Below are 23,300 nucleotides of genomic sequence, written 5' to 3' on the forward strand. Positions count from 1 at the left end.
AAGAAAAGTATGCCAATTTAACTTGGCTTCAGTGATTTCTATTCATCAACGAAAACATGTATATTGTGCCAATGTTCTCCAACTTGTGGCTTCTATTTTCTAATATAGTACAGGACAACCATTGATGAACAAATCTTCAAGGGCTGTAAGACATACAATGCACTTGGTTGTGCGGTGATTCAGAGTCAAGTAGGTCAAGCGCATTCTCAGCATGGGAAAAGATGAGTTTGATGTGCTTAAGCCATTCCCCAAGCTTTTGATTAGGGTTGTGGTCCTGCCTTTACTCTGCATCCAAAAGCACAGCTCTGATGAACGAGGATATATATCAATATATGTAATCAATTTTAGTTTAAGAAGTTCATGGAGATGGAGAAAAAAATAGATACGATCATTGAAGGATACACACAGCTTCAGGCCTCATGCAAAAAAGTTTACCAATCCTACCACCGTTCATTGTCATTAGTTGCAACTAGTTTCAATACTAACAAATAATACCATTCATATCATAAATAGACGTGGAAATAAGCTCTCTCTTCTGTTCTCCACTTATTCTTTCATCTTTCTATTCCTCTTAGAATTCTGGCAGCCACCCTTTCTTTTCTTATTCTGTTTTATTCAGCTTTACAAATTTGATCAATATCATTTGGTTGTTAGTTAGTGCACCGTGCTACTTTTTGTTATAAAATCCCTTCAACTTGTAAATTTATGAATTCTAATTTGATTGAATCTGCAACATATCAAATCAAAGCAGCTAACTCTGCTGTTCTCCAATTTTTCTCCTCCTTTTATTCTTTGACCTTTCTATTACTCTCTAAAACAGCTACACACTCTTCCTTTTTTCTTCCACTGTCTATTAAGCCTTTTAAATGGGAACATTGTGTTCCTAAAGTCAAAACTCAAGACAAGGGATTAAAACTTTAAAATTGTATTTTTGTTATCAAGATCTATAATTATACCATCACCTTTGTCCTTTGTTCTATATAATTAGAAATTTCTATTTTCAATTCTTTGATCATAGCTTAATTTCAAAGCAGTTATGATACCTCCTTCCTCCTGTGGTAAATTCCAAATATCTCCCATTCGTTCCAATTCTTTTAAATTCTGTTAGCCTGGCAGAGCATCAATAGAAGCAAAATCACTACTTGACTTAAAATGTAGTTTAAGAAAATTGACTAGTAAAATACTATGTAAATGATCTCTTTTCATTATAATTTCGACCATTAAATTTTTGTGCTACTCCTATGTTATATTTTTATTTTTTAGACCAATATTCTCAATTCATGTAAAGTAAATTGACACTCCATAGATTAGTGGTATCTAGTGAGAAAGGTGTCCTTATATGCGAAATGAAAAGGTTTAATTATAGTCATTAGATCTAAATAAATGGCTACAAAAATTAGAGTGAGAATCTGTTTAATTAATGTGTTTGAAATTATAGAGAGGGAGTAATTACCATTGACGATTAGTTAATTACCATTGAGGTTGATTGATTCTATAGCATATAAACAAAAGAATCTATCTCCTCTGTTTCTCTCCAATTTTTTCTCCTCTTATTGTTTTTTGATGTTTCAAATTTCTGCCAACAGGTCAAGAAATACAAAACATATATAGCAACACATTTAAATGTGTACAATCCACATATCAAAATTATGTATAAACTTATGACTATTAGCTTTTAAGTTACAAGTGATCATGCCAATGAGTAATAGCTCAAATGGCATAGTCTCCCCATAATCAATTAAGAGGTTGCGGGTTCGAGTCTCCTATCTTTGGTAAAAAAAAAAAAAAGTTACAAGTGATCATCATCAAATAAAATGGAGCGACCACCAAATTTATTCATAAATTTCACAATATTTTACTATCAAGGCTAACTATTTACTCAAATATAGTTGCTAGAATTTATATTTGTATTTTTCATGTTTTGACTAATTCTGTTATCTAATTTTCTCATCCTCTTGATCTTATTCGTACAATATTTGTCAGCATCCATTTTTCTTTTTCTGTCTTGTCCTTATTTTATATCTAATAAATTTTTTGCTGGGTAGTGCGCTTATAAAATCCCTATCACCCTTAATTGCTTACTTTAAGTATTATTATATATATCAATTAACATACCCTTCCAAAATGAAAGATAAAGATTTGAAGTCCGTCAAGAAATCCAAATTCAGAAACATTGTCAATACTCTGTAGGCAATACAACAATCAAGAAAAATGCGTAAATATAGATGTTTGAACTTTGAAAGAAAAGTATTGAAGTTTCAAGAAACAAACAGAAAATTTTCACAACAATGGCTTGCTCATAGAAGCGGTGCAATATAATGGGAAAAAGATAAAGCATAGAAACACTTGTCAAATATGTTTGCGCTTGTGCTGCTATGCTATTGCGATCCACCTACTCACCTGGTAATCATCACACCAAATAAAATGCTATCTAAGTTCTTGAGAAATTCCACAATTTCAATTACATGTGCTAACTATTTACTCAAGTATGTTTCAGCTAGTTGGATAATGTCATGCATGCATGTCCTTCCTTGAGATTGTAACTTAATGTCTAATTTGTAAAGAATTTCAATAGAGGCAACATTAAATCAGAATCGTTGAATTACCATCTTGAATTACAAAGAACATACAGAAACTTGAAAAATCACTGAAGACATATAGTTCAAAACAAAACAAGAACAATTGTGTGCATTATGGAAACTGATGAAGAAACAAAAGGCACTTTGACTCCAATCCGGGTTGTTAAGACAATTCTTTTTCATCTTCCATTAGCTATTCCCATGTGTTCCTAATGTCAGTATGCTTGATGTGAGATATCATGGGCCAGCACTCTCCAACTTGTGGCTCGTATTTTCTATATAACTCATGGCAATTTATGATTCGCAAAACTTGCAGACTTGTTAGACGGTGGATATCACTGGAAAGAGACTTCAATTTCGGACACCGGGAGATATAAAGAAATTTCAAAGAACTCAGATTCCACAGCCATTCGGGCAGTACCTCCAGCTCGTAGCAACGTGAAATCATCAAACCTTGTAACGTGCTTGCATATTGTTGGAGAGAATGAGGCAATGTTGCCATTTCAAAAAGAACAATGGTTTTTAACCTCAAGACAGCATTAGTATCCTCTGATCTATGAAGCCAATCTTCATTGCCAACACTGCTGATTCCCAAAGTTTCTAACTGAGGAAAATGCTGAGTATCAAGTGGCAAAGACTTTAGATTCGCACAGCCACGAACTTGCAAAGTTCGAAGTGTAGGCAATCTTGTCTCAACAAACAAGGACTTCAAATTATCACAATTTTCGACAGACAAATGTTCAAGACAATTCAACTTTGCAATGTCACTCTCTGGCAAAATAGATTGCTTTGTGGTTATATCCAATCTTTGCAGACTGATCAACTTTCTTATCTTTTTCGGTAAAGTTTCCAGATTTGAACACCTATCAAGAAGCAAAACTTGCAAATGTTGCAGCTTGCAAATAGAATTAGGGAGCCTCTTTATTCTTGTATTACCCTGAAGAGAAATATATCTTAAATGTTTCAACTTACCAATTGACTCAGGCAGAGTCTCACATGTAGAATCACTTAAATCCAAATATCGCAGGTATTTGCAGTTTAACACCCATGCATCCAAGAAAGCTTCACTGGCTCCCTGATTGTCAACTGGAAACAGAATGCTTCTCACACCTTGTAAGCTTGTCTTGATGGAATTGAAAGGCAAACCATTCTCAACAAAAGACAAATGCAGCACATTTTCTGATATATCCTGCGTGTTTGAATTGACCAATTGGCACACATCTTTTGCAACATATACTGCAAGATCATGCACTAAATCATGTATGTCAAATATATAAAAGGTTCCACAATAAAAAACGTCATGAAGAAAAGATCTTGCCATTAAGTCTCTCAAATATTGATGTGCAACGTCTACTATTGTTTTATCTTTGCTTTCCAATGAAAGCAAACCTGCTGCCCCCCAAAGTGAAGCAACGCCAAAAGAAATATAATAATGATTCTTTGGATAAAGGGAGAGCAAGGCAAAACATTGCCTCAAATGGGATGGCATTTCATCATAGCTTAATTTTAATGCAGGTAAGATATCATCCTTTTTTTGTGGCAAATTCCAAATCTCCTTGTCTCTCAATGATTCCCACTCTTGTCTCTCGTGTTTGGAAAATAGTGAACTTCCCAACGTTCTGACCGCTAAAGGAACTCCTTTGCACCTGTCTACGATTTCTCTTGCAATCATTATCAAATCTGGATATTTTCCCTCTTCTCCTTCTTTAAAAGCCCATCTAACGAACAAACGCAATGAATCCTCGGGAGAAAGACTTTTTAAATGGTGCGAGTAGGCAACGGTACCCATCATCGAAGCGATGGATGGGCTACGTGTTGTGACTATTACTTTGCTTCCTTGAGCACCCACTGAAATGAGATCTTGCAGCGCAACCCATTTAACACGATCTTCATTCCATACATCATCCAACACTAGGAAAAACTTTTGACCCTCAAGCATGTTTCTTAGACAATATTGCAATTGTTCAACCTCTAATTCTTTTAAATTTTGGTGGCCCGGAAGAGCACCAGTAGAAACAAAATTGCTAGCAGCATTGATGATCTTAATAATCAATTGCTTGATATTAAAGTCATCAGACACACACACCCACATTTTCAACGGAAAAGACTCTCTTATCCTTTCGTCGTTGAAGACAAGCTTAGCAAGAGTGGTTTTTCCCAAACCTCCAATTCCCACAATGGGAATGACGGAGATATGTTTGGAGTCACCATTGTTGTCAAGACTCGGTTCCATCAAGAGCTTTACAATCATTTCTTTATCATGAGCACGTCCTATGACATCAGACTCAACAACATGGGAGTAAGTCATTTCCCTGCTATGCACAACTCGCCTATCAACATCAATTACTTGAAGCCCAAACTTATCCCTATCAGCCGCGACTCTGTCTAATCTCATCCTAATATCTTTGATCTGAAGAGCAAGCTTATAACGAAACACAAGTGGATTAGAACTCGAGAAGAAGCGGCCTACCTTGTCCTTGGGAGTGCCGTAGTCTCTGATGACTTGCTTGCGCAGTGTTTCACAGTTAACTTGATCAAGCACGTTCTCAGCATCATAGAAGATGAGTTTGATCTGCTTCAGCCACTCTCGCAGTTCGTGGTTCTGCTCCTGCTTCTGCTCAGCATCCAACAGCACAGCTTTCACATATGAGAGACTGGTTTTCAAGTCTTGGAGGTCATCGTAGACACCAACCACCTGAGATGCTTCTTGGTATGCACGAGAAGCAAGCTTAGTTATGAGTGATTCAGCGATGCTGAAGATGAATGATTCAGCCATGATGGTTAATCTAAGAAAATATGAGAGAGTATGCAGAAGATGAACGCAGTCAGAGTCTTCAATCTTCAGCAGCGAAGTCTATAAATTACAAATTTTAAAATCCAAAGTCTTCTTGGATCATTGGATTTTAATGCAGTTTTTTATTTCACTAAAGTTTAAAGAGTTAACCAATCACATATTAAGAGATTAATGTAATTGGCGGAAACACGCCATCATCACATGAAGCAAAATCAAGTGTCTTTAAAATATTCGTTAAACAAATTATTTAAAAAATGTTATATTAATATCACAATTCATAACATTATATATTTATATGTATTTTCAAAAGACTAAATTACAAATTGATATTCTTTTTCATTATTATTTAATTATTCGTATGAATACTATGGGCACATTTTAACTAAAATGAAATCCTTTGTTTTAATACAAAGAGATAAATAATTATAGCATGACCCATTGAACTTTTCCTTTTTTATTGGATTATTAGATGTGAAATCTCCGACCATGATTATGTGTTTAGTACTGACCATGAAGGGGCCTGACACCTAGGAGCTCCTCTACGTACGGAATATCCTGCAAGGTGTTGGTGCACTCACCCCGTGATAGATAGAAAGTGTGGATCTCCGGACGCCAGTGCTTAATGAATGCAGTGATTAGAGAATTGTCAAACACGAAGTTCCTGAGCTGTACCGTGTCGCCAAACTCAACTTCTCTCATGCAAGGAACAATGACGTTCGACGGTGCTAGAATATGACTCACCCGCCTAGACAGTAGCACTTCGGAAAACCGGACCGGTCATCAAACCGCTCTAGCTACTGGTTTACTGGTTCATTGGTCCAACCGGTTCAACCGGAAAAACCGTTTCTGAATAAAATAATAAATAAATTATATACAAACATCATAAAATATAACAAAATCACTAACAACAGTAGTCCTAGGAGGAACATACTTAATCACCACAGAACCAGCACCAATCTTAGCACATTCACCAACCTTAATGTTCCCCAAAATACAAGTCCCTGCACCAATCAAAACCCCATCACCAATCTTTGGATGCCTATCACCAGAAGCTTTACCAGTTCCACCCAAAGTCACACTATGCAAAATTGACACAATGTTACCAATCACTGCAGTTTCACCAACCACTAATCCAGTTACATGATCAAGCAGAATCCCGCTTCCAATCTTAGCACCGGGATGAATACCAACCGCAAAAATCTCGGAAACTCGGTTCTGGATCATAACTGCCAAGACTTTTCTTCCTTGAAGCCATAGCTTATGAGCAACTCTATGAGATTGGCATGCTAAGAAGCCTTTGAAGTTCAAGAAGCAATGCACATGGTTTATGCAAGCAGGGTCTCTTTCCTTAACTGCTTTGAGATTATCCTTCACAGAATCCATGATTTCTTGGTCAGATTTCAAGATCCCAACAAAAAGATCAAAGAGTGTGTTACTTGGAAGGCTTGCACTGCTTAATAAAACATATATGAAATTAAAAACAGCCATAGCAATGAACATTAACAATTTTGCCTACACAATGAACATTAACAATTCTGGCTACAGCAATTCTGCCTACAGCAATTCAGCCAGTCAATAATTATGCAAAACCGAGTAAGTTTCCAGCATTAACAAAGTACAAAACAGAGTAACAAATTTCAGCTTATTTAGCAAAGGAACGAACAGAAATTGAGCAACAAATTTCAGCTTATTTACAAAACAGAGTAACAAATTTGAGCAGAGGGCGACGAGCAGGACGAATCCAATGGAGGATGGGAAGAACTTACTTTCCCATCAGGCAGTGAAACAGCAGACTCAGTTCCAGAACAAATAATCACCCTAACCTTCAAATCAATAACTATTTCAACAAAAATTCAGAAACATCATACTAAAAAAAATTAAAAAATGGCAGCAACAGTCCAGCAACATAACAAATCCATTTCAATAACATAATTTCAACAACATAAGTTCACAGCCACAGTTCACAGTCCACAGAGATTAAATTGACCAGCCACAGCCACAGTTCACACTTCACAGAGGAAGTTCACACTTCACAGAGTATCAATTTCATGCAAGATTTCTACCGGGGTCGATGGAAGAACATGAGCAGAGGCGAAGAACAAAGAAGATAAGCAGAGGACGAGTCACTCACCTGGGTCAATGGAGGGCTACCGGTGCTGAGTGTTGACTGTTGAGGACCGCGCGATGGAGATGGAGGGCTACCGGTGTTGACTGCGTGCTGCGGTGCTGGTGTTGAGAAGATGAGCAGAGGATGGAGATGGAGGGCTACTGGGCAGGAACCAGGCGAAGGCGACGATGGAGATTGGAGGGTTACTGGGGCTGAGGATGGCGACACCAGGGGACGAAGGATGGCGACAGGGGGGCTATGGTTCAGGGCGGCTAGGGTTCTCTGTTGGAGGGTTCGGTTTTTTATTTTTTTTAAAAAAATTATAAAACGGCGTCGTTTAGCATAACCGGCCGGTCACCAATTCGATCTAACCGACCGGTTTTTGGCCGGTTCGCCGGTTCGTAAGCGGTTTTTGTTTGAATGGTTTTCATATGAGGACCGGATCGTTTACAGTGCCGATTCGCGATTAAAGCGGTCGAACCGGCCGCTCCGGTCCGATTTTCAGAACCTTACTAGTAGGCGAGACTTCTATTTAAAAATAAAACTTTTTAAAAATTTGAATTTCAACTTAAATTCTCTAGCATATTCAAATTTAAAAATAAAAATATAAAATTAGACTCAGAAATAAAAATACAAAAATAACATAACATAATAAGCAGGAATAAACAGTAATTAATACATTTCTTTTTATTTATTTAAAAAAATAATAAACAAATAAATAATTAATTAAATTAAATTAAATTAATTAGTAAATTAATTTTTACTATAAATAAATTCGATACCTAACAAATGTTAATAACTTACCAACTAACAAATGTTAATAACTTACCAACTAACTTACTTTATGTTATCTAAAGATAATCTATTCTACTCATATGTTAAAATATTAAATCTATAAAAATACCCTAACTATAATGACATACGCTTATTAATTTAAAAGATGAAAATAATACTAACTTTAAAATCGATTCTCACAACGTGCCAACTATTGTTCAAGTAGTCAGAATTCCGTGCGTCGACATGTCATAACATAAGGGCCAAGCCAACACACATTTCTCCGTGCTTTCTCTCATACTCATAGGTTTCTATTGTTGTAGGCTTGTAGCGAATGAGAGGAAGAAAGATCATATAAATAAGAAAAAAAAATAATTATAAAAATGACCAAAATTTTAAAAGGAATATAAATCATTGATATAAAGATTATAAAAATAAATAAATAAATAATTAAAGATATATTTGTATTTTTTATAAAAAAATTGTTTTTCTAAATATTATAAACATTAATTTTTTTTAATAATTAAATTTTTCTAACAATTTTTTAGAATAATTTTTCTTCTGCCATGGATTTGAAAGAAGAAATCAGATAGTAATGTAGAATAAATTGAAGATGCTAAAGTAGCCTTAGTTATCGAAAGTAGTGTTACTCAACAATGGATTCAATGTCAAAAGTGCATGAACTGAAATACTAAATAGCGTTGATACCATTATATTTCACAACGTGAAACATGCCCATGCAGAAGTTGTGGATTGATTCTAGTGCTTTTTCTTTTCTTTTCTTCTTTGCTTCTTAATTGTGCTTTAAGCCAAATATAGTATAAGAGGAAAGTAAGGTTGCGCTCTGCTTTTGTTTCGCATCTAACAGTAGAGCATGTCATTATATTTTTCTGAGAAATTCTTAATAGCTTCGAATAATTTTGATAAACGAAAGAGGGAAAAAAAACTAATAGCAACAATGGAGATGGATCGTAGATGGGAGAACTTTTTATTGTTGATATTAGAGTATCAATGGTGTTTTTTTAGAATGTGGACTAATATTGGGGTGTTATTTGAAAATGTGGAACCGTTTTAAGCAGAGAAATAGAGAAATCGAACTATCCGATTTGTGTTAAAAAATAAAAAAATTTGAGATACAAAAATCGAACACTCCAATTTGTGTACATTCCACAATTTTAAAAAACATAAAAAATTAAAATGTTAGAATATATCACTACTTTTACTTCTATACCAAAAAAAAAAAGAGTACGATGAGAAAAAAAAAAGTAAAAGGAAATGAAAAGTGAAGGATAACAATACACAGAACTTCAAGCCTCAAGCACAAATTTACCCAACTAAAACCCATTACCATTACTTTCAACTAAATACACAGTTGTTAACATTAATAACCATTAAGATCATATATAGTTAATTAACCATTAAGAATAAAATGGTAGTTTTGGACTACTACTATGCTCAGATTGAGTTTATGTTAACCATCAAAAAATAAAATAAAATGAAATAAAATGGCAGTTGCTAGTAGTTACCTATCTCCAAAGGTAGTGAAGATGTTCATAACTAACTAATCTAGAACAGAATTAGGAGATCTCTTTATTCGTTATCTATTATCTTAGTGTATTGTTCAGTTGTATAAAATAAACTATCTCCTCTGTTCTCCAACTTTTCTCTTCCGCTTGTTCTTCAACCTTTCTGTTCCTCTTGGAATTTCGGCCGCCACTTTTCTTTTCTTTGGTGTCTGTGACTATGTACTTGGTATGCTTTTACCAATCACAAGTGATCATCAAAGAAAATAGTGTCATCTAAATTTATTCAGATATTCCATAATATTTAATTATCAATGCTAACTATATATGCAAATATGTGATTCAACAATGCAAGCTAATAAACTTCTCATATATGCATGTCCTTCCTTGAGATCATAACTTCGTGTCCTATTTAGAAAATTTCAACAAAGACAAACAGCTAAATCAAATGGAAGTAAATGAGGTGGATAGCATAACACTCATAATGATACTTCATCAATGCGTGCAAAAGTTGCTGCTTTTTCTAATGCTTTGGATGCTCGGGTCATCCACATGTTACACTTTACAGGATTCTTATTATTTTATGGGTTAATAGTAAAATTAATTTTTGAAAAATAAGATATCTTTAAATTTATTCTTGAAAATTTTTTGTCATTAAGTTGGTATTTTAAAGATTATGAATTATTATATTTATCCTCCTACTAATTGTTCATTGTGCTATTCTAAATAGTTAAATTAGTTTTTGAAAGATAAGATATTTTTTTAATTAAATTGGTCTTTCAAAGATTTTGAATTAATCATATTTGTCCTCTAATCACTCTATTAACAATTTTCTTCAAAGATTAATGTTGTAAAATATTAATTGATAACATATATAATACCTGATATGTCTAATTAGATATTGACTAAATATATTTATAAAAATTTATTAATTTAGTTATTTTCTCCCATCACAAAAATTATATTCCCAATATGACGTAGTAATTAAATTGATAGATTTTCGTAAACATATTTAGTCAACGGTCCAATTGAATATATTATGTATCATATATGCTATCAGTTAACATTTTAACATCATCAATTATTAACAAAAATTATGAGTGAAATAACTGAAAAATATATAATTAATTAGTAGTATTTAAATGACCAATTTAATTAAAAAAACTTTTTTAAGATAGATTTAAAAAGTCTCTTACCTTTCAGGATTAATTACACTATTCTTTCTTACTCTACGGTTCATATTAGATAAGTTTGCTATCTAATCCAGTAGAAGAAAGGTTGTGTGGCCTGCTTTTAGGTGTTTTGCATTGGATCCATAATAATACTGGTGTAAGTCATGGGGGCTTTTGGACTTACTTTTTTACTTAACTCGCTGTGGGTTAAGGGCTCTAACGAGGAAATATTTTATCAAAAGTTATTTTACTATGAATCACGAAGAGAGGAAAGAGATAACTATGATTCAATAATTATTTATTAAATTTATTTGTATAAAAATAATAATTAAAAATGGTTTCATATAAAATATCATTGAATAACACACAATAATAATATCATTGGTGATTAATCTATATATTGCATATTTGCATCAATTATTAGTTTATTATTATTGACGTTGATTGATTCTATAACATATAAACAAAAGAATCTATCTTCTCTGTTTCTCTTCAACTTTTTCTCGTCTTATTGTTTTTTTATGTTTCTAATTTCAGTATTGTCAATAGGTCAAAAAATACAAAATATATATAGCAACACATTTAAATGTATAGAATTGGTCAATTAAATTATAACTCAAATGACATAATCTTCTTATATTTATCTAAAAAATTATAGGTTCGAGTTTCTCGATTTTTGGTTAAATATATATATATAGAGAGAGAATTGGCATATCAAAATTATGTATAAATTTATCACCATTAGCTTTATAAATTACAAGTTATCATCATCAAATAAAATGGAACGACCACTAAATTTATTCATAAATTTCATAATATATAACTATCAATGCTAACTATTTACTCAAATAATTGCTAGTATTTGTATTTGTATTTATATTATTCATGTTTTGACTAATTCTGTTCTTCATTTTTCTCATTTTATTGATCTTATCTTTACAATATTTGCCAACATTCATTTTTTTTTTCTGTCTTGTCTTTATTTTATGTCTAATCAATTTTTTGCTCAGTAATGCACTTATAAAATTTCTATCACCCTTAATTGTTTACTTTTTAAGTATTATTATATTAATTAACATACTCTTCCAAAATAAAAGATAAAGATTTGAAGTCAATCAAAGAGATCCAAATTCAGAAACCATTGTCAATACTCAATAGACAATATAACAATCTAGCAAAATGCAAAAATATAGATGTTTAAACTTTGAAAGAAAAGTGTAGAAGTTTCAAAAAACAAACAGAAAATTTTCAGAACAACAAAGGCTTGCTCACGGAAGCAATATAATGGAAGATAAAGTGTCATGACCCGAACCAAAGTATGACTGACGCTCAAAGGACAAGATGATTTTTAGAAAAATGGACAAAATTTTCTTTATTTTTAGGACCTTACTTATATAAAAATTATCTTCCTGTATTAATAATAAACATCTATTTTCAGAGACAATAATAACAATATATTCCAATTATATTTAGGTTTAATTACTCTGTTGATCCCTATACTTTCACCAAATTTTTAATTAAGTCCCTATACTTTTTTTCTTTTCAATTGGGTCCCTACACTGCTTTAATTTTGTAATTAAGTCCTTCCTAGTGTAAAAAATATTAGAGTTAACTGAACATTTCTTCGCAAATTGAAGGTATTTATAATTAAAAACTTAATTAAATCTTTGACCGCATGTATTTTGGTAAAAATATTATGTTAATTTTAACATTTTTAACATGAAAAGGATGTAATTACAAAATTAAAAGTAGTGTAGGGACCCAATTGAAAGAAAAAAAAGTATAGGGACCTAATTAAAAATTTGGTGAAACTATAGGGACCAACAGAGTAATTAAACCTTATATTTATAACTAAACATATCTAAAATCCGCATTATATATATTAAGTTGATAACGAGAGTATATAGTTAAATTCATAAGTCTTATATAACCAAATTATAATTACTATATAAACAGTTCGAGATTCAAAATAACATAACTCACACCAAGATCCTACCTGTGGTATATGGAGCATTGACATAATCTAGACTTTGAATAAATGTTCCATTACATAATTACTTAACCCTTAGAAAGAAAAAGGACTCACCGAAATGACTAAGATCTACTGAAGGACAGGTGGAATGGAACCTGGAATGACTCCTGTATCTGAAAAATATGAAAATATAATAGGGTAAATTTTGCAACTCAATGAGCAAACATTACATCTATAATCCACACGAGACAATACAAATTTTACCATAAAAATTATATTTTTTTCTAAAAATAAGAAATTCATATTAATTAACTATGCAAATAAATAGATAAATAATTAAGCGGAATGAACTGAAATAAGAGTTCTCATTCCAGAAGTCAAATCAAATCGAATATTAAACACTTAGGGCGACTCCACCTCTAAAGGTAGCCCTTTCCTTTAGTGTGCCCGTACGATATAACAGATTCAACGTGTGGCCTACACGTTAGGCTAGCAACGCCTCTACTATCTAAGGTCTGAGCTAGATGCATCTATGTTAACGTCATAACTGCCGTTAGAGTCTTCCATACCAATCCAAACCAAATCACTTATAAAAATCTCTAATGCTTATAACATATTACCAAATTCCATAGTAAATCAAATATATATAAGAATGCATGTTAAAATTTAATTAAAATTTAATAAAGTCAAATAAAAAAACATGTATGTTTTACAAAATATATAAATATCCTCTCGTGTGTATTTTTATAAAATTATAAGTTTCAAAAATCAATATTTATTTCAAAAATTCAAAAATCACAATAATTAAATATTTTCAAACTCTAAAAATAATGATTCAATTCAAATATTGATAATAATACACTTAAAAATAATTATAGACATAATATCCACTCACAACTTGATTCCAAAGAACCAGAAGTAACTCTAACCACGTCAACGAGTTACCAAATGATATTCAATAACTCTACAACTCTAAAAATAGGACAATAATGATATTTATGAGCTACTAATATTGTCAATTAACATAATCTTACTTACTTTGACAAAAGTCTCAAATTTTCTAACCTAATAACCCTAAATTCGGATTTTGCTATACCCACAAGTATAAGGATAATAAAAATTTGAGATATAACTAATTATTGAGTGAAAGAGTTACCTTAAAACCTTAATAATAACTGGAACTCAAAAATTGAACACTTTTTTTACTTACTAAGTTGAAACTCCATGATTTAAGGTTGTTATAAGTGAAATTTAAATGAATAAAATAGAGTAGAGAAGGAGAAGAAAATAAAATAAAAGAAGTGAGTTTAATGATAATGTGTGATTGTAAGAAGAAGAGATGAAAAGATAGAAGAGATGAATAAAAAAAAAGTGAAAGAGAGAGTTTTAGATTTTGTTTTTAGAAAGAAATAAAAAGAAAATGAAAGAAGGAAGAGAAGAAGGGTCTTCAAAGGAGGGGAGAAAGAGGGAAAGAAAATTTAAGTGGGGGTGCTTTTCCTTTTTTTCTTTTTTCTTTTTCGGTCATTACATAAAGCATAGAAACACTTGTCAAATATGTTTGTGCTTGTGCTGCTATGCTTTTGCGATGCACCTAGTCACCTATTAATCACCACACCAAATAAAATGCTATCCAAGTTCTTGAGAAATTCCACAATTTTAAATACCTGTGCTAACTATTTACTCAAATATGTTTCAGCTAGTTAGATAATGTCATGCATGCATGTCCTTCCTTGAGATTGTAACTTAATGTCTGATTTGTAGAGAATTTTATTAGAGACAACAGTAAATCAGACTTTTCATATTTAATGTATAAATCAATATTCACTTCTCACATCTTATTTATCTCCTCTTACATAATTTTATGCTTCTTACTCTTTCTTACCATCTTGAATTACAAAAGAACATACAGAAACTTAAAAAATCACTAAAGACATATAGTTCAAAACAAAACAAGAACAATAGTGTACATTACGGAAATTTATGAAGAAACAAAAGGCACTTTGACTCCAATCCGGGTTGTTAAGACAATTCTTCTTCATCTTCCATTAGCTACTCTCATATATTCCTAATGTCAGTATGCTTGATGTGAGATATCATGGGCCAGCACTCTCCAACTTGTGGCTCGTATTTTCTATATAACTCAGGGCACTTTATGATTTGCAAAACTTGGAGACTTGTTAGACGGTGGATATCACTGGAAAGAGACTTCAATTTCGGACACTCAGAGATATAAAGAAATTTCAAAGAACTCAGATTCGACAGCCATTCGGGTAGTACCTCCAGCTCGTAGAAGCATGCAATCACCAAAGTTTGTAACGTGCTTGCATATTGTTGGAGAGAATGAGGCAATGTTACCATTTCACCAAGAAAAATGGTTTTTAACCTCAAGACAGCATTAGTATCCTCAGATCTAAACCAATCTTCATTGTCAACACCGCTGATTACCAAAGTTTCTAACTGAGGAAAATGGTGAGTATCAAGTCGCAAAGACTTTAGTTTAGGACAGTTAGTAACTTGCAAAGTTTTAAGTGTGGGCAATCTTGTCTCAACAAACAAGGACTCCAAATTATCACAATTTTGGACACGTAATAATTCAAGACAATTCAACTTTGCAATGTCACTCTCTGGCAAAATAGATTGCTTTGTGGTTATCTCCAATCTTTGCAGGCTGATCAACTTTCTTAACTTTTTTGGTATAGTTTCAAGATTTGAACACCCACCAAGACGCAAAACTTGCAAATTTTGGAGCTTGCAAATAGAATTAGGGAGCCTCTTTATTCTTTTATTATTACAAAGAGAAATATATCTTAAATGTTTCAACTTACCAATTAACTGAGGCAAAGTCTCACATGTAGAATCACTTAAATCAAATATCGCAGGTAAGTGCAGTTTAACACCCATGCATTCAAGAAAGCTTCACTGGCTCCCTCTTTGTGAACTGGAAACAGAATGCTTCTCGCACCTCGTAAGCTTGTCTTGATGGAATTGTAAGACAAACCATTCTCAACAAAAGACAAATGCAGCACATTTTCTGATATATCTTGAGTGTTTGAACTGACCAACCGGCACACATCTTTCGCAACATATACCGCAAGATCATGCACTAAATCATGTATGTCAAACATATAAAAGGTGCTACAATCAATAACGTCATGGAGAAAAGATCTTGCCATTAAGTCACTCAAATATTGGTGGGCAACGTCTACCATTGTTTTATCTTTGCTTCGCAATGGAAGCAAACCCGCTGCCCCCCAAAGTGAAGCAACTTGAAAAGAAGAAATTAGTAATACACGATTCTTTGGATAAAGGGAGAGCAAAGCAAAACATTGCCTCAAATGGGATGGCATTTCATCATAGCTTAATTTTAATGCAGGTAAGATATCATCCTCTTTTTGCGGCAAATTCCAAATCTCCTTGTCTCTCAGTGATTCCCACTCTTGTCTCTCGTGTTTGAAAAATAGTGAACTTGCCAATGTTCTTACCGCTAAAGGAACTCCTTTGCACTTCTCCACGATTTCTCTTGCAATCATGATCAAATCTGGATACTTTCCCTCTTCTCCTTCTTTAAAAGCCCATCTAACAAATAATCGCAATGAATCCTCGGGAGAAAGACTTTCTAAATGGTGCGAGTAGGCAACAGTACCCATCATGGAAGCGATGGACTGGCTACGTGTTGTGACTATTACTTTGCTTCCTTGAGCACCCACTGAAATGAGATCTTGCAGCGCAACCCATTTAACACGATCTTCATTCCATACGTCATCCAAGACCAGCAGAAACTTTTGACCCTCAAGCATGTTTCTTAGACGATGTTGCAATTGCTCAATCTCTATGTCTCTTAAGTTTTGTTGGCCCGCAGGAGCATCAGTAGAAGAAGCAAAGTCACTAGGAGAATTGATGATTTTGATAATCAATGATCTAACATTAAAATCATCAGGAACATTCACCCACATTTTCAATGGGAAAGACTCAGTTACCCTCTTATCACTGTAGACGAGCCTAGCAAGAGTGGTCTTTCCCAAACCTCCGATTCCCACAATGGGAATAACAGAGATATGTTTAGGGCCACCGTTGTCGTCAAGACTTGGTTCCATCAGGAGCTTCATGATAATTTCTTTATCATGTTCCCTCCCTACGACCTTAGACTCAACAACATGGGAGTAAGTCATCTCCCTTCTATGAACAGCTCGCCTATCAACATCAATTACTTGAAGCCCAAACTTATTCCTATCGGCCGCAACTCTGTCTAATCTCTTCTTAATCTCTTTGATCTGATGACCAAGCTTATAGCGAAAGACAAGTGGATTAGAACTCGAGAAGAAGCGACCTACCTTGTCCTTGGGAGTGCCGTAGTCTCTGACGACTTGCTTGCTCAGTGTTTCACAGTCAACTTCATCAAGAAAGTTCTCAGCATCATAGAAGATGAGCTTGATCTGCTTCAGCCACTCCCGCAGTTCGTGGTTCTGCTCCTGCTTCTGCTCAGCATCCAACAGCACAGCTTTCACATATGAAAGACTGCTTTTCAATTCTTGGAGGTCATCGTAGACACCAACCAGCCGAGACGCTTCTTGGTATGCACGAGAAGCAAGCTTGGCAGCGAGTGATTCAGCGATGCTGAAGATGAATGATTCAGCCATGGTTATCACTTATCACAGAATCAGAAAGAATAGAGATAGCAATAATGGAGATCAGAATAAGGCTGGTAATGTATGTGTTGATGCTAGGGAGTCTTTGTGGCTGTCCTTCTAGTTAACATATCAGACTTTTCCATTTAATTAGATAAGATTGGTGTCTTGTCACATCGTGTAATATTAATTGCAACTAAATACACAGTAATATTAATAACCATTAAGAATTAAAATCATAGTTAGCTTAGCTTCAACAGTAAAAGTGTAAACCTGCAGTTGCTACTAGTTACCTATATGCTATCTCCAATGGTGGTTAAGTTGTTTAATAACTTCAACTAACATAGAATAGAATTACGAGATGTCTTTATTCATCATCTCAATGTATATTCAGTTTTGATGAATTCTGCAACCTACCAAATAACTTCGATCTTTCTGTTCCTCTTGGAATTCTGGCTGCCACTTTTCTTTTCTTTTTTTGGTGCCTGTAGCTGTACTTCGATCATCAAATAAAATGGAGTGCCTACCATCTAAGTTTATTCAGATAATCCAAAATATTTCATTATCAATGATAACTATTTATGCAAATATGTGATTCAACAACGCAATCTAATAATAAACTTCTCATATATGTATGTCCTTCCTTGAGATCATAACTTCATGTCCTATTTAATTAGAAAATTTCAACAAAGATAAACAGTTAAATCGAATGTATTATATTACAAATATGATATAGAGAAAGCACCTCAATTATTACAGTCAGAAAGCAACAAATAAAAATTGAAAAAATCATCCATCGTGAAAGACAGTCCAAAACCAAACAAGAACATTATATATTATGGAAAGTAGTTTTATAAGTAGTGACGATTCATATTAGGGTATGCTTTCTACCTTATATTATTATGAGGAGTGCTAGGGGACAGCAACTTTTGTATTTTGTAACCATCAATTGGCCATCAATAGTGTTTTTAATGGTGTGAGATTACATCTAATGGTGGGAGATCACTCACTTTTTTTTTATGGTTAAGTGCTGACTACAAAACACAAAAGTTGCTGACCCCTTAGACTTTCTCTATTATTATTGAGGTGTAGGTTTTTTTTAACTCTATGTAAAGTAAATAATTTAACCATACTATTTTTTATCCAAAATTTTGTTTTTGACTAATATTTTATAAATTAGTGTTTACAGTTTACTAACTTAAAATATAAATAAAAATAATTCACTTTTTTTGTAACTATTAGAACGTATATATATTTTTTGTATCTAAATTATTTAATTTTGTTATTAATAAAGTTCTAAGTCATCTTATTCTTATTTTTATGCTCGAGATTTTATGAATTGAAAAATTTTAAGATAGAACATCGATAAATAATGACAATGAGGAAAAGTTTTCCCAAAAATATATTTTACTATGAGGAGAGGAAAGTAATAAATGTACAAATCCAAAGCAGTAACCCACACTGATAATAGCATCATTGGTGATTCATTCTATAACATACAAACAAAAGAAGCTATCTCCTCTGTTCTTCCAACTTTTCTTCTCTTGTTTTTTGATTTTTCTAATTTCAGCACTGTCAATAGGCCAAAAAAGGCAAAACATATATATAGCAGCACACTTAAATGTGTACAATCGACTTATCAAATTATGTGTAAGCAGTAAGCTTATCACCATTAGCTTTATAAATTACAAGTGATTATCAAATAAAATGGAGTGAACACCAAATTTATTCATTAATTTCATAATATTTAACTACTAATCCTAACTATTTACTCAAATATATGCTTCAACAAGCTAATTGATTTCTCACCTATGTATGTGCCTCATTGAGATTGTAGAGAAATTCAACCGAGACAAGAAGTTAAATAAAATTTATTGAATTACAATCTGATAAAGTACCACAATTATTATGAAAGCAACACACAGAAACTGTGATAATCATCAAAGACATAGTCCAAAATGAAACAAGAACATCATACATTATGGGAACTGGAAAAAATGAAAGATACTTCATAAACATCCGTCATGGACTCATGGTTGTATAGCAATCCTCTTCCACTAGAGATCAATCCACCATCTCCGGCTATTGCAAGATTTGAATATGCTTGATGTGGGATATTTGGTGCCAATACTCTCCAACATGTGGCTGGTACTTTCTGTACAATCTAGGGCAACGTTGGATTCCCAAAACTTCAAGGGCTTTAAGACAGTGGATGCCACTAGGGAGAGACAACAACCTTGGACAACTCCAGATATGAAGAAATTTCAAAGAAGTCATGTTCAACAGCCATTCAGGAAGCGCCTCCAATTCATAGCACCTTAAAAATACCAAAGTTTGTAATGTGTTTGCATATCCGTGGAGAGAAGGAGGGAAGTTCACCATCATGCAAAAGAAAAGTGTCTTCAACCTCAAGACAGAGTTCATGTCCTCGTGTCCATCTGACAATTCAAACTTTACACATTCATCGACAACGAATTGCTCTAATTGAGGAAAATGGTGTTTGTCAAGTGGCAAAGACTTCAAATTCTTACACCTCATAATCCACAAAAATCGAAGGGTAGGCAACTTTACCCCTACAAACGTGGATTCCAGGTTGTCACATTCATAAATATGTAAATGTTCAAGCAAACACAAATTTGCAAGGTCATCCTCTGGCAAGACAAATTGCTTTGTGGTTATCGATATTCTTCGCAGATTGATCAAGTTTCGTAACTTTTCTGGCAAAGTTTGGAGCTCCACACAACCACTAAGATTCAACTCTTCCAAATTTTGGAGGTTGCAAATAGACGCAGGGAGTTTCTTTACTCTTCCGTTATCCCTGAGTGAAAGATATCTTAAATGTTTCAACTTGCTGATTGATCGAGGTAGAATCTCAAATGTAGAATCAGCTAGATCCAAATATCGCAAGTATTTGCAATTTAACACCCATGTAGGGAACAAATCTTCATTATTGTCTCCTATACCTATATGTTCTTCAGTTGGAACTGCAATGGTTCTCACACCTAACAAACTTGGTTTGAAGGATTTGAGAAACATATCAAATTCAAAAAACGATATATGGAGAACATTTTTTGGTATATTTTGACTCTCAGAACTAATTACTAGGCATTCATCTTTTGCAACATATAGTGCAAGATCATGCACTAAATCATGTATATTAAAGTAATAGTATGTGCCTAAGTCACAAACATTTTCAAGAAAAGATCTCGAAATTAATTCACTTAAATATCGATTTGCAACATCTAATGAAGTTTCATTTTTGCTTGGTGATGGAAGCAAATCTAGTGCACTCCAAAGTGAAAGAACATGACGAGTCTGAAAATCAAAATCCTTTGGAAAAAGTGAGAACATAGCAAAACATTTCCTCAAATAGGATGGCATTTGATCATAACTTAATTTTAGTGCAGGTAAGATGTCATCCTTTTTCTGTGGTAAATTCCAAATCTCATCATCTCTAAGTGATTCCCAAACATTTATGTCATATTTTGAAAATAGTAAACTTGCCAATGTTCTTATTGCCAAAGGAACTCCTCTACACTTCCTCACAATTTCTTTTCCAATTGTGACTAAATTAGGGTGCTTTTCCTCTTCTCCTTCTTTAAAAGCCCATTTAATGAACAAAGATAAGGAATCTTCCAAAGAAAGGCATTCTAAATCGTGAGAAGGAACGGTACCCATCATAGAAGCAATAGAATGACTACGTGTTGTCACTACAATTTTACTTCCATCACCACCGGCTCTGATGAGACTTCTAAGTTCAATCCATTTGGCACGATCTTCACTCCATACATCATCCAAGACAAGCAAGAATTTTTGACCAGTTAGCCTGTTTCTAAGAAGATATTGCAATTGTTCAATGTCCATGTCTCTCAAGGTTTGTTGGGGCACGAGAGCATCAGCAGAAGTAGTACCGCTAACAGTAATAGCATTGATGATTTTAATAATCAATTGCTTGATATCAAAGTCATCAGACACACACACCCACATTTTCAACGGAAAAGACTCTCTTATCCTTTCGTCGTTGAAGACAAGCTTAGCAAGAGTGGTTTTTCCCAAACCTCCAATTCCCACAATGGGAATGACGGAGATATGTTTGGAGTCACCATTGTTGTCAAGACTCGGTTCCATCAAGAGCTTTACAATCATTTCTTTATCATGAGCACGTCCTATGACATCAGACTCAACAACATGGGAGTAAGTCATTTCCCTGCTATGCACAACTCGCCTATCAACATCAATTACTTGAAGCCCAAACTTATCCCTATCAGCCGCGACTCTGTCTAATCTCTTCCTAATATCTTTGATCTGAAGAGCAAGCTTATAACGAAACACAAGTGGATTAGAACTCGAGAAGAAGCGGCCTACCTTGTCCTTGGGAGTGCCATAGTCTCTGACGACTCGCTTGCGCAGTGTTTCACAGTCAACTTGATCAAGCAAGTTCTCAGCATCATAGAAGATGAGTTTGATCTGCTTCAGCCACTCCCGCAGTTCGTGGTTCTGCTCCTGCTTCTGCTCCGCGTCCAACAGCACAGCTTTCACATATGAGAGACTGCTTTTCAAGTCTTGGAGGACATCGTAGACACCAACCACCTGAGACGCTTCTTCGTATGCACGAGAAGCAATCTTCGTTGTCAGTGATTCAGCGATGCTGAAGATGAATGATTCTGCCATGGTTGTCACTTAGCACAAAATCATGAAGAAGAGAAGAGAGATAGCAATGCAATAATTCAGAAATCAAAAGAACACTCGTAATCAATGTGTTGAAGACTCAACTCTAGATATTCAAAAGTTGGGTTACTTTCCTAAATGATATTCCGACAAATGCAAGTGGATGAGGCGGATAGAATAACATTGATAATGATACCCCGCCAATGCGTGCAAAAGATGCTGTTTTTTATTTTAGTGCATTGGATGCTCGGGTCATCCAGATTCCAGATTGGATAAGTTTGGTATCTAATCTAGTAAAAGTAAGGTTGTGTTCTGCTTTTTCTTGGCATCAACAGTAGATTGTATTGAGAAAATTTGAGAAACAAAAAGAAAAAGTAATACCAATAATGGAGATGGAAAGTAGATGGGACGGATGGAAGAAAAATAAAGGATATGATCCATGAAGGATATTACACACACAACCACTGAGCCACTCTTTCTTTCTATTATGCCCTGTTCTTTCATATTTTCAAAATTGATCAATATTGGTGGGTTGTTAGTGAACGGTGCTACAATAAATATTTGGTCTGTGGTGCGCTTATGAATGCCCTATCACCTCTAGTTGCTTACTTTAAATATTATTATATCAATCAACGTATTCTTCCAAAATAGAAAAAAAAAACATAAAAACAAAAAACAAAAAACAAAAAAGATTTGAAGTCAATCAAGAGGTCCAAATTCAGAAACCATTGTCAATACTAAATAGGCTACACAACAATCTAGCAAAGTCTAACATGAAGGCCTAAGAGATGGAAAATAAGAAAGGCACGTCAACCTTTACCTTGGCTTGTAATTTGTATTCAACGGAAACATGCTTGATGTCGGATATCTTGGGCCAATGCTCTCCAACCGGTGATAGCTTTGATGAACAACAGAGGCAGAGTCGTCTTCTTCAACTCTTGGTAGCTTAGTTATGAGTGACTCCGCCACGCAGAAGAGGAATGATTCCTCCATGAACCACCTTCAGTCTCGTCATTCATAGGTTTAAGTCCCCTGACCACTATGACTCCATTTGCATCACAGCAAAGGTCCCTAGATTAACTAGTT

General features: G+C 33.9%; 3 protein-coding genes and 1 pseudogene across 6 annotated transcripts in view; all 4 read right to left on the bottom strand.

Annotated features, from left to right (window-relative positions):
* Positions 2,573-6,659, bottom strand: LOC110263107 (putative disease resistance protein RGA1). 2 transcript variants are annotated; one of them, XM_021103775.1, is made up of 3 exons: positions 6,305-6,659; positions 5,883-6,219; positions 2,573-5,282 (listed from the first exon to the last, which is right to left on the bottom strand). In XM_021103775.1, exons 2-3 carry the CDS (start codon positions 6,070-6,072, stop codon positions 2,773-2,775), a joined length of 2,700 nt encoding a protein of 899 aa, XP_020959434.1. In that variant the 5' UTR covers positions 6,073-6,219; positions 6,305-6,659; the 3' UTR covers positions 2,573-2,772. The 2 variants fall into 2 exon arrangements, with proteins under 2 accessions (XP_020959434.1, XP_020959435.1); XM_021103776.1 differs by lacking the exon at positions 6,305-6,659 and having other exon boundaries at positions 2,573-5,365; positions 5,883-6,012.
* LOC107645480 lies at positions 2,573-18,250 on the bottom strand (annotated as a pseudogene).
* LOC107645484 (serine acetyltransferase 1, chloroplastic) lies at positions 6,221-7,780 on the bottom strand (the record flags this gene model as incomplete). Its single annotated transcript, XM_021105395.1, has 3 exons — positions 6,221-6,741; positions 7,140-7,196; positions 7,505-7,780. Coding segments are annotated over 3 exons (834 nt in total), but the record flags the coding sequence as incomplete, so codon positions are not given.
* The window catches only part of LOC107645476 (putative disease resistance protein RGA1), a 4,670-nt gene continuing 875 nt past the window's right edge, over positions 19,506-23,300 (bottom strand). For 2 of the 3 annotated variants that reach the window (XM_016349508.2, XM_016349507.2), the window contains exon 2: positions 19,506-23,285. In XM_016349508.2, the coding sequence (XP_016204994.1) occupies positions 19,629-22,217 (2,589 nt within the window). In that variant the 5' untranslated portion in view covers positions 22,218-23,285 and the 3' untranslated portion in view covers positions 19,506-19,628. Of the gene's footprint in view, positions 23,295-23,300 lie in introns of all 3 variants that reach the window. The other variant, XM_021103777.1, reaches the window with a different exon arrangement.

Source organism: Arachis ipaensis, chromosome B06 (genome assembly GCF_000816755.2).
Source record: "Arachis ipaensis cultivar K30076 chromosome B06, Araip1.1, whole genome shotgun sequence".
Classification (NCBI taxonomy): Eukaryota; Viridiplantae; Streptophyta; class Magnoliopsida; order Fabales; family Fabaceae; genus Arachis; species Arachis ipaensis.